General features: G+C 38.5%; 1 protein-coding gene across 2 annotated transcripts in view; it reads left to right on the plus strand.

Annotated features, from left to right (window-relative positions):
* The window catches only part of ACP3 (acid phosphatase 3), a 53,303-nt gene extending 39,365 nt beyond the window's left edge, over positions 1-13,938 (plus strand). Inside the window, exons 10-11 of one of the 2 annotated variants that reach the window (XM_081301799.1) lie at positions 562-731; positions 11,102-13,938. In XM_081301799.1, the coding sequence (XP_081157925.1) occupies positions 562-731; positions 11,102-11,220 (289 nt within the window). In that variant the 3' untranslated portion in view covers positions 11,221-13,938. Of the gene's footprint in view, positions 1-561; positions 732-4,297; positions 4,338-11,101 lie in introns of those variants that run through there. The other variant, XM_081301800.1, reaches the window with a different exon arrangement.
* The last annotated feature ends 702 nt before the right edge of the window (positions 13,939-14,640 follow it).

Raw genomic sequence — 14,640 nt, forward strand, 5'->3', positions numbered from 1 at the left:
TCTAATATGACACAGGAGTTGAATCTACATCAACACCTCTGAGATTTTTTAAAAACTTTCATATATTCAAATACATGTGTTACATATTATTCAGGTTCATATTTATGGCCTAGTTAAGGAAAAGGAACGATACATTCAGGGTAAAGACTGAGATAAACATTAAGAGAGGAAAAAAGAACAGAGGACGACACAAATGAGAAGAATAGAATACAAAAGGGGTGACCCATCACCTCCAGAGGCCCCTCATTTCTCATTACAAGACTCATTGAAGTGGCACCATCTCCCCCACCATCTCCTTTCAGTTCTCTGATTAAGCATCCTGGTTCCCACCTCCTATGCTTCTCTTTACCTAACAAACCAGCCTTCCCAATCCCACCTCCAAATCTGTCTTGCCTTCCCCAGTCTCCCCATTTCCACATAAAAATTTGCCAAAATCTCATTCCCATAAGCTCTTCCATGGGTCCTCCAATTAGCATGTTACCATCCAGGTGGAAAGAGGTTCAGTAGCAGTTCAGTATGGCAGAACTAACAGAGCTCTCTCCTCTGCCTTTCCCCACCAAGGGAGTACTTTGTGGAGATGTACTATCGGAACGAGACCCAGCATGAGGCTTACGCCCTAACACTGCCAGGCTGCACCCCCAGCTGTCCTCTGGAGAAGTTTGCTGAGCTGGTTGCCCCTGTGATCCCCCAAGACTGGTCCACGGAGTGTATGACCACAAACAACCACCAAGGTACTGAGAACAATTAGTGTGCACACAGAGCTGTGCAGAAAGAGCATTGCGCTCATTCTCAAAGCAGATGGTGTTTTGAAGATGTACTTTGGCCATTAACCCCAGCTTAGAGGGAAATGGGCTTTGGGTGATAGCTGTACATTTCAGGGACCCCCCAACTTTATGCAACTTTCTCTCAATCTAGTCCTGCCATAAACTTTATTTTTTTCAGTATTACTATAAAAGGCTATCAGTGCCCAAATATAATCAGGTATAAAACTTAGGTAAAAGTTCATGGGGATGCCATGAGCTACAGTATCAGCCACACAGTACTTTCTACTATTTAAAGGCTTCTAGGTTTTGTTTGATCATGATTAGATGAAACTGTGCTTAAAATTTCTGAAGTGGAACAGATTTCAAATAAAACCCGTAATTTAGTATGAGAACCAGGAAGGGAAGACTTTAATCTGAGGCTAATGGGGAAGCTTACCCGTCAATTCCAGTCTTCTTTCTAGGAAAGGCAAAGAGATGAGATACAAGGACAATAACTGGAAAATTTTTCTATATTGGGAACCTGTATTTATGTTAAATAATACCAGGTGGCAGAACTGAAAAATAAAAGTTTATTTGTGTCCTTTGGCCCTGGAACATTCATGTTCCCTTTGAAGAAGTTGAAATTAAGCTTTCCAAATACCTTTGAGTTATGTAATACATGCAGCAACCCTTGGAATATCTGCATCACAGCAGTTAAGCCATGTGATAAGAGCAAGCTATTCAGCACAACATTTCAAAGTTGAAACACTGCATGGAGGGTCTCTGGAAGTCCCAATGGCAGGGGATGTTGAATCTAAAGTTGATTTCAGAGAGAATGATGACACAAATGAAGCTGGAACAAATTAGAAATGTGAGAATGTTCTAAGTCCCTCCATGTTCAAAACTTGAAATATTCAAGAGTACGGTCATGAAATCCATTCAGGGGACAAAATGATCAAGGCTTTGATTCTGGTATCTTCAGAAAACCTAAGCAAACTCACAATTCCTGCTGAGACTGCTTGCTGTAGAAGAAGAAATCATGTTCTAATGATACTCTTTAGAGTCCCTTAGATTTGCCATGTAGCAGATGCAACACGTCTAGAGAACACCATGCTGTATTTCCACCATGGATAGAGATGAGACAGTTCCTGCTGGGTGCCAGTATCTAGAGCAAAGCCACTCCCTCTCATGGTTGGTCACAGAGTAACTGACGCAAGACATCGAGTTGATATGTTTCCTTGTGTAACTTCTTTCCCAAGTAAATATCTGTTGTTGGGGCCACCATCTATCCTTGTAACTTTCTTCTAGCAGTGAGCCAAATGTACAATAGTGAATAAAGTCATTATGAGGAAGTCCAAAAGCATTACTTTTATAATGAACTTCAAAAAGCTTGTGTGTTGTATTTAATTAGAATAAAATTCTGCAGGCAGATTTCAGGAGCTCTTTGTTGTTGTTGTATGGGGATTTTGTTTTGATGTCACAAAAGGAACTGAATTAATATGAATGATTGGAATGTCTTAAAAGAACATTTTACATGGACAATATAGTATAAACTTTAGTACTTCACATAAAGGCTAATCTGTGGTCCTGCCTCAACTACTTAAGATGGAACTTGCTAAGAAAACAACCTCAGAAAGTTCACAATGTAGTAAGGAAGTAAAGGGGTGAACATTACACGGTACTAAGAGTTACCCAGAATTGAAGGGAGACATGTAAGTCTAGGGAAGGCTTTCTGCAAGAGGGATCAGCTGCGCCATGTAAAGTCAGGTTGAACGTAAGTTTATACTGGTGTGCTACAAGGTACCAGAAAGGTATTTATTAAATGTCTTGGTAGCTTCAAACTGAAAAGGATAGGGGTGTACTCAGGAGAAGATTCAGGCTTCAAAGAGATTCCCACAGGTTGCATCCAAGAGGCCATTTCTGATAAGCTATCAGTTCCATAAGAACAAGGATTTTATCTGTTGTGTGCTCTGCTGTGTCTTCTCAATACCTAGAATTTCCTGTGTCAGGCATCACTTTGTACTCAATAAATATTTGCTCAATTTTTGTGTAAATTAGTTACCTTTCCTCCCTGAAGCTCCACCCACTATCTTGATTAACAGCAATACTAGCAACCTAGGATTCATTCCCACCTCCTAGGAGTTATTTTTATCCCACACTCTCCTTCATTCCCTAGGCTCTCCTCACCTCCTCTGGTCAACCTACCTGTAGTATGTTTGCAGAATTCCTTTCCTCAAAACACCAATACTAACAATTCATTATCCAAGTAAAGTAAAATATGATTAATTAGCAAAATATGTTAGCAAAAAGAAAACATGGGTGTCATTGTACTGCAGTCATATCTTAACAAATCTCAAGAGTAGAATATATGTGCAGCTCTTCCCAACTCTGAGTTCAGCAGTTTCACGTGGGTACCTTAAAGTTGGTCATGGCAGAAGCATCTTCACCACAGAAATCAGCAAGTACTCTACTATAATCAGCAAGGGCTTTTGTCTTGTTATTGTTTAATTCATATTACTAGCACATCACTAGATATGGTTCACAGAAAGCTTGGGAAAAGTCTATGGTCTGAAATGGTCTCCAACAAAGTGAGTTTCATATTTTAAATTCTTTAAGGAAAATGGAATAGATTTGTTCAATACAGTCTTCCAGGGTGATGATAAGTGCAGCTGGTAAAAATTTCAGGAAGACAGATTGTCATTCTCTGTTGGGAAATTCCTGAGAGAGGACCTGACCATTGGCCTGGATGAGCTTGCCTTGACATTGACTCTACAGAGCAGGCTTAAGTGTGGAGGGTAGTAAGGGTGAAAGAATAACTTCCTAGTAGGGTCACAAACTTAATAAAAGTACAGGCGTCTCAGATGCATTTGACAAATAGCTCTCATAGCTACAACAAATAGATGAACTGTTGTAATTCATTGGGGAAAAAAAAAAGTAGAATACAGGACATTTTGGTTGTTCTGAGAAAGCCAATGCAGAAGGCAAGACAAAATCATCCAATACAGAACAGATCCTGTATATGGGAGATGCCTTGCAACTCTGCTTCTTAAGGGATTTCTACCCATGAAGTGCTACCTAAACTGTAAGCAGTGGTTTTAGGTAGTTCTAGCAGATCCAGTTAACCAGACTATACCAGTTAAATCAACCAGAGTCTTTGCAAGAAAATCCATGACAAGTGCAAGTTCCATACTGCATTACTTGAATACAATAAAATTCTTTTTAAAATGCCTTTTAATTCCAAAGTTTTATTAATGATAACACTTTTAGTGTTAGCACTCTCCCACCTCCTACCTTAATATCCTGCTTCAGTTGTTTTATAGGAGGTAGATTTATTGGTGAGAAATTCCAGTTTCCCCCTTATTATCTCTGTAAAACCGACAATCTACAGTACATATTCACATGCCCAGGATTCAATCGTGAGCTTCTTAAAAGTGAAAGCCATAACTTTTTCCTCTTCAAATCTTTAGTTGGTAGAACATGGCACCTTCAATCAAGATTTGCTAATGAAATATATGTTCATCTCTCCATACTTAGACTAACTTTCTCATTGCTAGGTCCAGATCTCAGAAGTCTGGAACAATAAATAGGAAAGAGAGCTATGAATGAGCCTGCAAAGTGACTGATCTGTCGAGACCCAATGGCTTGCTATATGTATGTACATACTGGCCAATATGTCTGTGTTACTGGACATCTGTTTTCAACACAGTCCCTTGACATTCTCTTGTTCCCCTTTGCTGATCAATGATAATCAATGATATTTTTTCTAGCATCATTCCTCCCTTAAAGACGAGGCCATCTTATTAAAAACCTTTTTCTCACCCCTGTTGCCATTGTCTTCTGTTTTCCAGGACAAATTTCATCACTCATTAAAGACATTGCCTTGGTCTGCACTGACTCACTCCTCACTCGCACTCCTGCCCTCGTCCTAGGCAACTCTAACAGTCATAATCATGACCCAGCTCATACCCTGCCCATCACACCAATACCCAACCCACATCAAAGTCATCATGCGATTTTTTTCACTGGGATCTCCCCAGGAGAGCTAAAGAAAACAAAAGACTGTCTCTTGTGACTCTCAAACTATGAATGCTGAAATTTCTAGTCCAATCTCTGGTCTTTTGACACTGCTTGGAACATGTATTCCTCCTTTCTGGACCCTTCTCTACAATCTTTAGGAAGGCCTTTTCATTTTTCCCAAACTCCAGATTTCATTGTTTTTCTTTACCTTAATAAGGTAATCTCTGGATAACCCTTTTAAGTTCTCTTCTAACAACCTCAAAATATGTCAACAGCTTTAAGCTTCCCCTTCAGCTGTTCCTCAGGTAAACTGGCTCCTCCTTAAGGAGACTGACTTCTCACTCTGTGTAGGATCCATTAAGACAGTCTTCTTAGGACTTCAATGAATTGTTTATTCAGCCTCTTTTTCATCCTCTGCCCTGGCTCCTTCCCTCCTACTATGAAAATGGCCATAGTGTCTTCTTGTCAAAACACCTCAAGTGTCTGCTCCATTTTCTTCTTCAGTCCTAATTTTCTTAAACTAATGATTTGCCCTCTCCAGCTATTCCTTATCTCCTCAATTCTTAATTACTCTGTACAATTATGTCTATTCTCCCATCATCTTTTTTTCTAAACTTCCCTTTTGAAAACCATCAGTGCCCAATTCAGCAGTCTCTTTTCCTTGCCTGTTTTACAGAGAAGAAAACTAAAAAGCTGAGAGAATAACATGCCACAAGTAGTAAGGTCAGGAGTCAAACCTAACACTCTCTGATACCTTCTTTCTACTCTAGCATGTCCCTTTCTATCTCTCTTATACACTGTTGCTCTAGGACAATTTCCTAAAGTAGGATTGGTGGATCAAGGTATATGAATATTTAATAAACAATAGATATTTATTGAGTACCTCTTATTCATCAACGTGTACCTGGGTACCAGGCATTAAGTTTGCTGAGGATACAGATTGTAGAGAAGCAGATTCTCCCCATGTGGTTTGTAGACCTCTGGAGACCAGGATGGAAGGATAAGGAAGGACAGGAAGATAAAAAAATTAAAGCTCTACAGGTAAGGGACCATGAGCCCTCTGATGAAAAACATATAGGTATCATGAGAACATACAGCAGAGGCAGTGAACCTAAGTATATGGGTTAAGTTGGTAGAAGGTATCTATCTAAGAGAAATTGGCCAACCTAAGAGAAGGCTTCTCAGAGGGGTGATGTTTAAATGGAAACCTGAAAGAGAAAAGGACATAGCTAGGTGAATAGAGGTGAGGAAAAAGGAGGATATTACAGAGAAAAGAGAGAAGACCAGGAAGCTAAAGATAACATGGGCATTTTAGGGACTGGAAATGGAGAGCTGAGGCTGGAGAGATGGGTGTTAAGTGCTTTCTAGGTCACCTTGTGTAGTCCTCATCATTGAAAGATGCTGTAACTACATTATTACTTCAGGAAGACTTTGGTTTCAGGGGGAGAATGGATTGGAGAGGAGGCCAGGAGAAACAGGAAACTGCTGCAGTAGTCCAAAGAGAAAGGCAGACTTATCCAAAGGGTGAAAAGAAGTAGGGCAGACAGGACTTGAGGATGAATGGAAGAGGAAAAGGCTTTCCACACATTTCAAAAAGGTTTCAGCAATTCACACTGCCTTCAGCAGTGTGTGTTTGTCCTGGTATAAAGGGACATCTTCTCAGTCACTGCCAGCACTGGACTTCTTCACAGTAAGCGACAAATGATCACTCTCTCTTTTCGCAGCTTCTAGAACATCACTTTGCCAAAATCCTAAACTCTTTTGTAGTAGAAAGAAGCACATAGTTTTAAAATGAATAAGAACAAATCAGAGAAGGAGAGAACACCAGCTTTCCTGAGTCTTTTCTTTCTTCTCGGGCTCCTTGGTCAGTTGCTCTGAGATAGATACCTTCTACCAACCACTAAGAGATGATGTCCCAGGATCCAGTATGTTATTTCCTCATTCCACACTCACCATCAGGCAGTATGCTCAGACCTCTGTCTTCTATACTTGCCATCCTTATTTCTACTTCTAAGTGGAGAATTCTAGACCTGTTTTTTTTTTTTTTTTGGTGGTGTTTGTTTGTTTTGCAAACTACCTACTGATCATCACTGTCAGGATAATTACCCATCTCAGTGTGACATGAAAACAAAATCCATTACCTCCTTTACTCCAAACCAACCCTTTTTTGTGGTCTCTGTCTCAATTCACAGCTTTGTCATCTGATCAGTCAGTCACTCAAGCAAGAACCTAGGAGATGGTCTTGCCCACAATTTCTCATTTACCATTATATTTAATTTGTCACCAATGGCTTCACCAATGTCTGCCCTTTCTACTGCAAGAGTATCTCTGAACCCCCTTCATCTGTGTTCCCAGGTCCACCACTTCAGTTCTGAGCCCCTGCTATCTTATCAAAGATATCTCAGTAGCTCCCTGACAAGCCTACCATATCTCCTCCAACCTATCCTTTCCATCAGTTTGTTTATTTATTTATTTTTGTAAACACAGAATGGGCCATGTTATCTCCATGTATAATAATCACCAATCACTTCCATTTGCCCCCTGAAACCAGACACCTATAACTGGGCCCTGACCTACATGTGTGGTCTACCCTCCCTGAAGCCCGTGCTCCAGTCACTAATAATAAACTCCAGTAACTGCTCATTATTTCCCAGACATATCGTGTGCAACTCCTTCTGCCTCATGGCAAAGTCCTATTCATCTCACAGGCTGGCTTAAATCTCAGACGATTTTCCAAACTCTTTCCCTGTCAAATAAAATATACTCTATTGGTTGCGACTTGCTCCCTGTTCCAATGACCTCTTACACCTCCATTTCAGTATTTGTCACATTATCTTAGAATTGTCTGTCTGGTTCTTCCACTACACATTGAGCTCCTCAAGAGCAAAAGTTATGGAGCCTCAGCACTCAACACAGCCTGCGTGGTGTGTGACATGTGCTCACCGCATGTCTAGGAAGGAATGAAAGAAGGATAAAGAGTAGGGAGGCATATTCCATGGGACTGACATTACAGCCAATAAAAATAACTAAAAATAAAAATTTTAAGTAGTGAAAGTCAGCCATGAAAATAAATTTTGAAGAATGACTAGTATCTGTCTCCCTCCCTCATTTCCATGTAGTCCCATCTTTCCTTCTTCAGTTCCATTTAGTTCCCTTCAACTTTATATTAGCAACTTTTGAATTTCTAATGACACTGTCCTTTGGGGTCTAACTTTATTAATATGTACCTTTTCAGGATATTACAAAGCATCCTGGTATCATGAGAAAAACACTGGATAGAGAGTTGGCAAACTATGAATGCTAGGTTGTTACTTTTTTCTGCAAATATTTATTAGCATGGACTATGGATTATGTTGTATCTCTCTTATACACTAAGTGCCTGTATATATCTGTGAACAAAAAATACAAAGATTCCTGCTTCCTTGAAGTTTATATTCAATTAGGAGAGGGGCAGATAATAAATAATAAACATAATAAATAAGTATTTTGTTAGCTGTGGATCACAAGTGCCACATTGGTGGAGGGAGTAGAGAAGATTGAATAAATTATACTTGTAAATGGGAAGGTCTCTTTGAGATGAAATTTAAGTCAAGAAGGTAAAGGAGTGGCCCAATCCAGGGACCTGGGGGAAGAGCATTCAAGCAATAGTATCAGCTACAGCAGAGACACTAAGGGGGAATGCACATATGTGTTTGAAGAATAGCAGAAAGGTCTGTGTGGCCAGAAGAGAGTGAGTGGGAGAGAAAATCATAGGGGCCAGATGACGTAGTCTCATGAACTGTCATCATCAGGACCTTAGCTTGTCCTCTGATATTGATGACCACCCATTGTGGACTTCGTTGTAAGGTGCGGACGGAGTGGCATGGTATGACTTGAAACCATTTGATGGCTATGTTTAACACAGACTGTGAAGAAGAAAGGACAGAGGCTGTGGAGCAAGTCAGAAGCCACTGTAGTGATCCCAGCAAATGATAGTGGTTCAAAACAGGGAAAAGGGGAGAAGTCACTGGTTTCTGGATATATTTTTTTAGTAGAAGCAACAGGATTTCCAAGCAGATCAGGTACAGGAAGTGAGAGAAAAGATTCAAGGAAGACGCTAAGAGTTTTGTCCTGAGGCAACCGAAGAAGGGAGTTTCTATCAACTGAGATGAGGAAGGCTGTGGATAGAGCAGATTTGGTGTAAGAAGGAAAATGGAGGTTCAGTTTGGGATTTGTTGAGATTGAAACGTCCATTAGATGTCCAAGGAATACAATAGTCCCCTTTAACCATGGGGGTGTGTTCCCAGATCACCAGTGAATGTATGAAAACATTGATAGTACAGAGCCCTATGTATACTATGTGTTTCCTGTATGTATTTAGCTATGATAAAGTTTGATTTATAAATTAGGCATAGAAGATTAACTACAATAACTAATAAAATAATAGGACAATTATAATAGTGTACTATAATAAAAGTTATATGAAAAAAAAATTTATATGAATGTGCTGTTGTTTACTCACACACTCATTCTCATGTCCACATCACTACACTGGCATTCTGGGGACCATTATTAAGTAAAATCAGGGTTAGTTGCGCATAAGCACGGTGATATTTCAACAGACAATCTCACAACCAACATGGCTACTACATGACTAATGGGCAAGTAGCCTATACAACGTGGATGCACTAGACAAAGGGATGACTCACATCTCAGGTGGTGTGGAGTGGGATGGCATGAGGTTTCATCATACTACTCAGTACAGGGCATGAATTATTTACTTCTTGGAATTTTTACTTCTCATGTATTCTTTACTTCTCAAATTGGCCACTTAATATTTTCAGGCAGTGGTTGACCACCATGGGAAACTAAAAGCACAGAAAGTCAAATCCTGGATAAGGGGGAACTACTACATGCCAAGTATACATTGTACATAAGAGTCTTGAGTTTGAAAGAGAGGTCAGAGCTACAGATTTAAATTTTGAAGTCACAAGTGCACAGATGGTTTTTTAAATCATGAGACTGATACCATCCCATTTATCCAAGCCAAATTAAATTATATGCTTAACCTTAACTGTACAATCTAATCTCTGTGTTTCTTATTTTTCTGCTCTGTATAATGATAGACTAAATCAATGATTTTATCTGTGTCCCGTGGGGCTCTAGGGTTCCATAGAAAGACCCATTTAGATCCTGACTATTGTCCAATTCATGAATTATTTACTCAATTAAACCCTGCTAAATCTAATTTAATTTAAAGATTTTTTAATGATGTGAAAGCAAATTAAAAAATAATCAGGGGTGGGGTTATAGCTCAGTGGTTGAGCGCTTGCCTCACATGTATGAGGCACTGGGTTCAATCTCAGCACCACATAAAATAATTAATTAATTAATTAAAGATATTGTGTCTGTCTATAATTTTTATATATATATATAAAAAATAAAGATAATCAACCAGGCATGGTGGCACTCACCTATAATCCCAGCAACTCAGAAAGCTAAGGCAGGAGTCCAAAGGCAGCCTCAGTAACTTAGTGAGGCCCTAAGCAATTTAGCAAGAACTTGTCTCAAAATAAAAGAAAAATTTTAAAAAGGATAGGGATATGACTCAGTGGTTAAATATCCTTGGGTTCAATCCCTGGTACTCATCATCATCATCATCATCATCATCATCCTCCTCCTCAAATATCACTTACTAACAAAAAAGAAAGAAAGGAAGACCCATCTGGATCTGAGAAGTTTGCTCTCCATTGCCTAAGTCACAAAGTAATCCCATATTTTTACAACGATAAGACATACATTTAGAGAGGAGACAAACTGATATTTGTGATGTGTACACTATAGTGGAATAGGATGTATTTAGGGGAGACTAACTTTCTGAACAAAATAATAAATTAGTGCCATATATACATATAGATGGACAATTGTATAGTTAATATATATTCAGGGTTTCCTCTTTAAAATATATTTACCTGAACATCAAATTGAAAAATAGATAAAATTCCATTTCCTTTAGATTCAATTGGTTGCAGTTGAGTATTCAGAATTTCCTTTGACTTTGTGACCAGAACAATTAGTAATTTAACTGTAGAAAAATGCCCAAAGTTAGTACTATAAGAGGACCTTAGAAAGAATTCAGTGGATGACCCTCCCTTTACAACGGAGAGCTGAAGCCCAAAGGTCATGCTAGAACTGAAACCTAAGTCTCCAGACTTCTTGTCCTGTGCCCTTTGTAACCACCATCTGCTGACTTCTGTGCTGCTTCAAATTTACAATAAAGGCAGAAATCAACACTGATATGTAGTCTTCATATTTTCTTAAGATATCAATTTTACATTAATGCTCTTCCTATTTTCCCACAGTTCTAAGGGTCATCCTTGCCATTGCCTTTTGCCTGGTGTCTGGCATCCTAGTGGTGCTACTCTTCACGCTCATCCGCCATGGGCCCTGTTGGCAGAGAGATGCCTATCGGAACATCTGAACAGACTGCGGAACAAGAGGAGACAAGCAGATCCCAGTTCCTGGGATACAGCCCTGACAGCATTCCAAGGATAGGCATTTGTCGTGTGGGCATTGTGCGCCCACGCCCTTCCTCTTGAACCTGCCCAGATCATGGTCTGAACTCACAGCCACCCAGGGACAGCTGCTTGACTGACTGGTTACTTAGGACTTAGCTCTGAGCAGCAGTGCAGGCTGCTCATGTAGCTAAAAAGAGGCTCTTCTGTAGGGGACAGTTGTATTCTCTGACACAGATGTCCAGAGGAAAAGCAAGGAGTCAAATTCCAATCAGCCTTCCATCTGCCAAGAGCAAAGTGAGACAAAGACATAGATTAGACAAGACTTGATAATGGGAGTGTTAGACTAGTCATAGTATTATACAAGATGATTCCTAAGAAAAAAACACAGTAAGAATTATAAACATTTTCTTTATCAAGGTGGGCTACGCACACACACACACACACACACACACACATAGACACACCCCACTAAGAAGCAATTCCTATACAGTGTTTTATGGCTAACAGACTTCTGCATGTTTGTCTAACATACATGCATATGTATATTTATATTTTAAATGTCTTTGGAAGAGTTATTTCTCAGAAACTATAATATCAAAGAAACGTGAAAATCCATGTGGCCATGCTTTTATTTGTTTGTTTTAGACATTAAACCCAAGGCTGCACACATTCCAGGTAAGTGCTTTACCATTGAGCTACAGCCCCAGTCCCCAGTATTCTTTTTTTAACCTCCAGTATCAGAGCTGGATATTTTACAGTTTTGAATTTCTTTCTCTTTTTTTTTGTCATTTCTTTATTTCACTTTAAAATTGTGAGATCTTATGTGGATAAGAGTTATTAATGACAATGATGAAATGATAATATGTTTTAATTGCCACAATATATATAATTTTTTTCAGTACTGGGGATTGAATCCAGGGCCTCACACATGCTAGACAAACACTCTACCTCTAAGCTACATCCCCAGTCCTATCTGAATTTTACAGGTGGTGAGGTAGAAAGAAAAGTGGTCTGAGGGTTAACAAACAACTGCCTCAACTCTGCACTAGCTTTGGGTCAACAACCAGGAACAAGTTCTTTCATACCTTAAGCCTTAGTTTCTTGATCTACAAAGGAAAAATCAGGAGCAAATGAAGATAGAAGTGGCATCTTGTTCTTGTGTTCTGTGAGCAATTTCTTTTTCATTTTACACTATTGATGGGTCGTTGCCAAAACAAGCACTTCCATGGATAGTATCACTGTTAAGTTACTATGATGAAATTTAAAATTTAGCAGAGTAGCAAAATTTACTCTGAACAATTTTATTCTGCTCTGAATACCCAACCATACAGTTGATGGGAAAACCAGGCTCATTCCTTAGTAGGGTTCTCCACCTCTTCAGGTTTGACTAAAGATCCCAGAGAGTAATGGGAGAAGTCAAAAGGGTCCACTACAACTCTGTCCACACTGGTCTCCAGTAAGTTCACTGTCCACATGGACAGAGGTCTTCTGAGGGCAGTTGGAGGACATTTTTATCATGGCTCCCATCACTACACCCTTGGAGTTCACATCCTGGGACTGCCTAGACCAACTGCTCTACTGCTGAGCCACAGTCTGAGCCCCAGGAGCTATTTTTCTCTTACCTGACAACTTCTGATTCCTGCTGCAACACAAAGGCCACCCATAAAAGGAAAAAAGAAAATAAATTCTGGCTTCATCTTTGCTTGGGAAAGAGAAAAACATCTGTATCAACCAGGAACAAAGAACTTGCTGTCTTACTAGAGCAGCCAGCTCTGTCAGTAAGAAGTCATAATACCTTATGCTAATAAGTAATGAGTCTGTAAAAACAGAAATAAAAACACAAGTCATAGATTTTTCTCAATCATTCAACAAACATTGATGGAGGACCTCATATTCACGAACCTAGATAAATTGTCTATTCAGATTGGATTACTAGGATATTTGGCTCCAATGACCATCTCATTTAGAACTGGTGGAACATAAAAGCTTTTACAACCTTTTCCACATATCATCTTATAATACTTTCCATGGCTAAAATTAAAATTTCCATGGCTTCTACTTTCCATTGGTTCTAAGGGATTTTTCCACATCCTCCATTTCTTTTCCTTCTACCATCTCTTTAGATTACTGTAAAGAAACCTCTCAGGCTCAACTTAGTTGTTTCCCCCACTCTTTTCATAAATACTGTATTCGTTTTCCATACTTCATGTCAGAATGAAAAATCATAAGTGACAGATGACCTATAGCAATAAAGAACCCTAATGTACTGAAAAGTTTCTCAAGAAACTTCAAGAGAGGTTGTAACTCTTTCAACTGATAAAAGTTACTCTTTCAAACAGATCAGATAAGATCAGTAAAATTAAAAAAATGAAATAAATTCTAGCAATAAAATTTATTTAACTCAAGTATCTCTAAAATAGCATTTCAACATGTAATTGATACTTAAAAATTTTTAAAGGGATATTTAATGTTGTTGTTGTTGTTGTTTTCTGGTACTGGGGATTTGAACTCAAGGATGCTTTGCCTCTGAACTATATTCCCAGCCCGTTTAATCTTATTTTGAGACAGGGTCTCAGTAAATTGCTCAGGAGGGGCTCAAACTTGTGATCCTCCTGCTTCAACCTCTCAAGTCACTCAATATTACAGGCATGTACCACCATTATACTAAGTATTTAAAGTCTGATGTGCATTTCACCCTTGGATCACATCTCAATTTGGATAGACACATGTGGCTAGTGGCTACTATATTGAATAGTTCTGCTTAAGACAATTAAATGATGAAATTTTTAAAGAAGATAAACTGTAATCTCTGTTTATTTTGTAAAATCCACCTTTAGATTATTGTGAAAAAAATAAAAATCATCTTTATTATGTGTCATCTTTTTTTTGTGCATGGCTAAACTGATTAAAGATTTTTCTGAAATATTTTATCAGTAAACCTGACAACAGTAGTAGCCCAAACCTCTTCCAAAATTATCCTAAACCTAATTTATTTTTATTAATTTTTTTCTTGTTAAATATTTTAAGAAAGAATTTGAAATCAGTAAATAAAAACTGCTATATTTTGAGGGGATTCCTTTTAAAAGCTTAATTAAATTTTTGATTGTGAGTAATCCATAATCAAAAGAAAGATGAATGCACATAATTAAAAAAGAGTATAAAAATACAAAATAAGAGGCTTTCCTCTCCACTTTCAATCACAAAATACAATCTTATTGACAATATCTGGTTTTAGTTCTTCTATTGAATAGCATTAATTTTTATGGAATATACATTTATTTTCTGAAATTTTCATATTTTTCTCTGCTTTTATGACCAAAAGTGACCTCTTCCTTTTATTTCTTTTTGTCTTCATTTTCTTGTGGTAATTTTTAAATGATTCA

This window comes from Spermophilus citellus (genome assembly GCF_964194105.1).
Source record: "Spermophilus citellus genome assembly, chromosome: 7".
In the NCBI taxonomy this organism is placed as follows: Eukaryota; Metazoa; Chordata; class Mammalia; order Rodentia; family Sciuridae; genus Spermophilus; species Spermophilus citellus.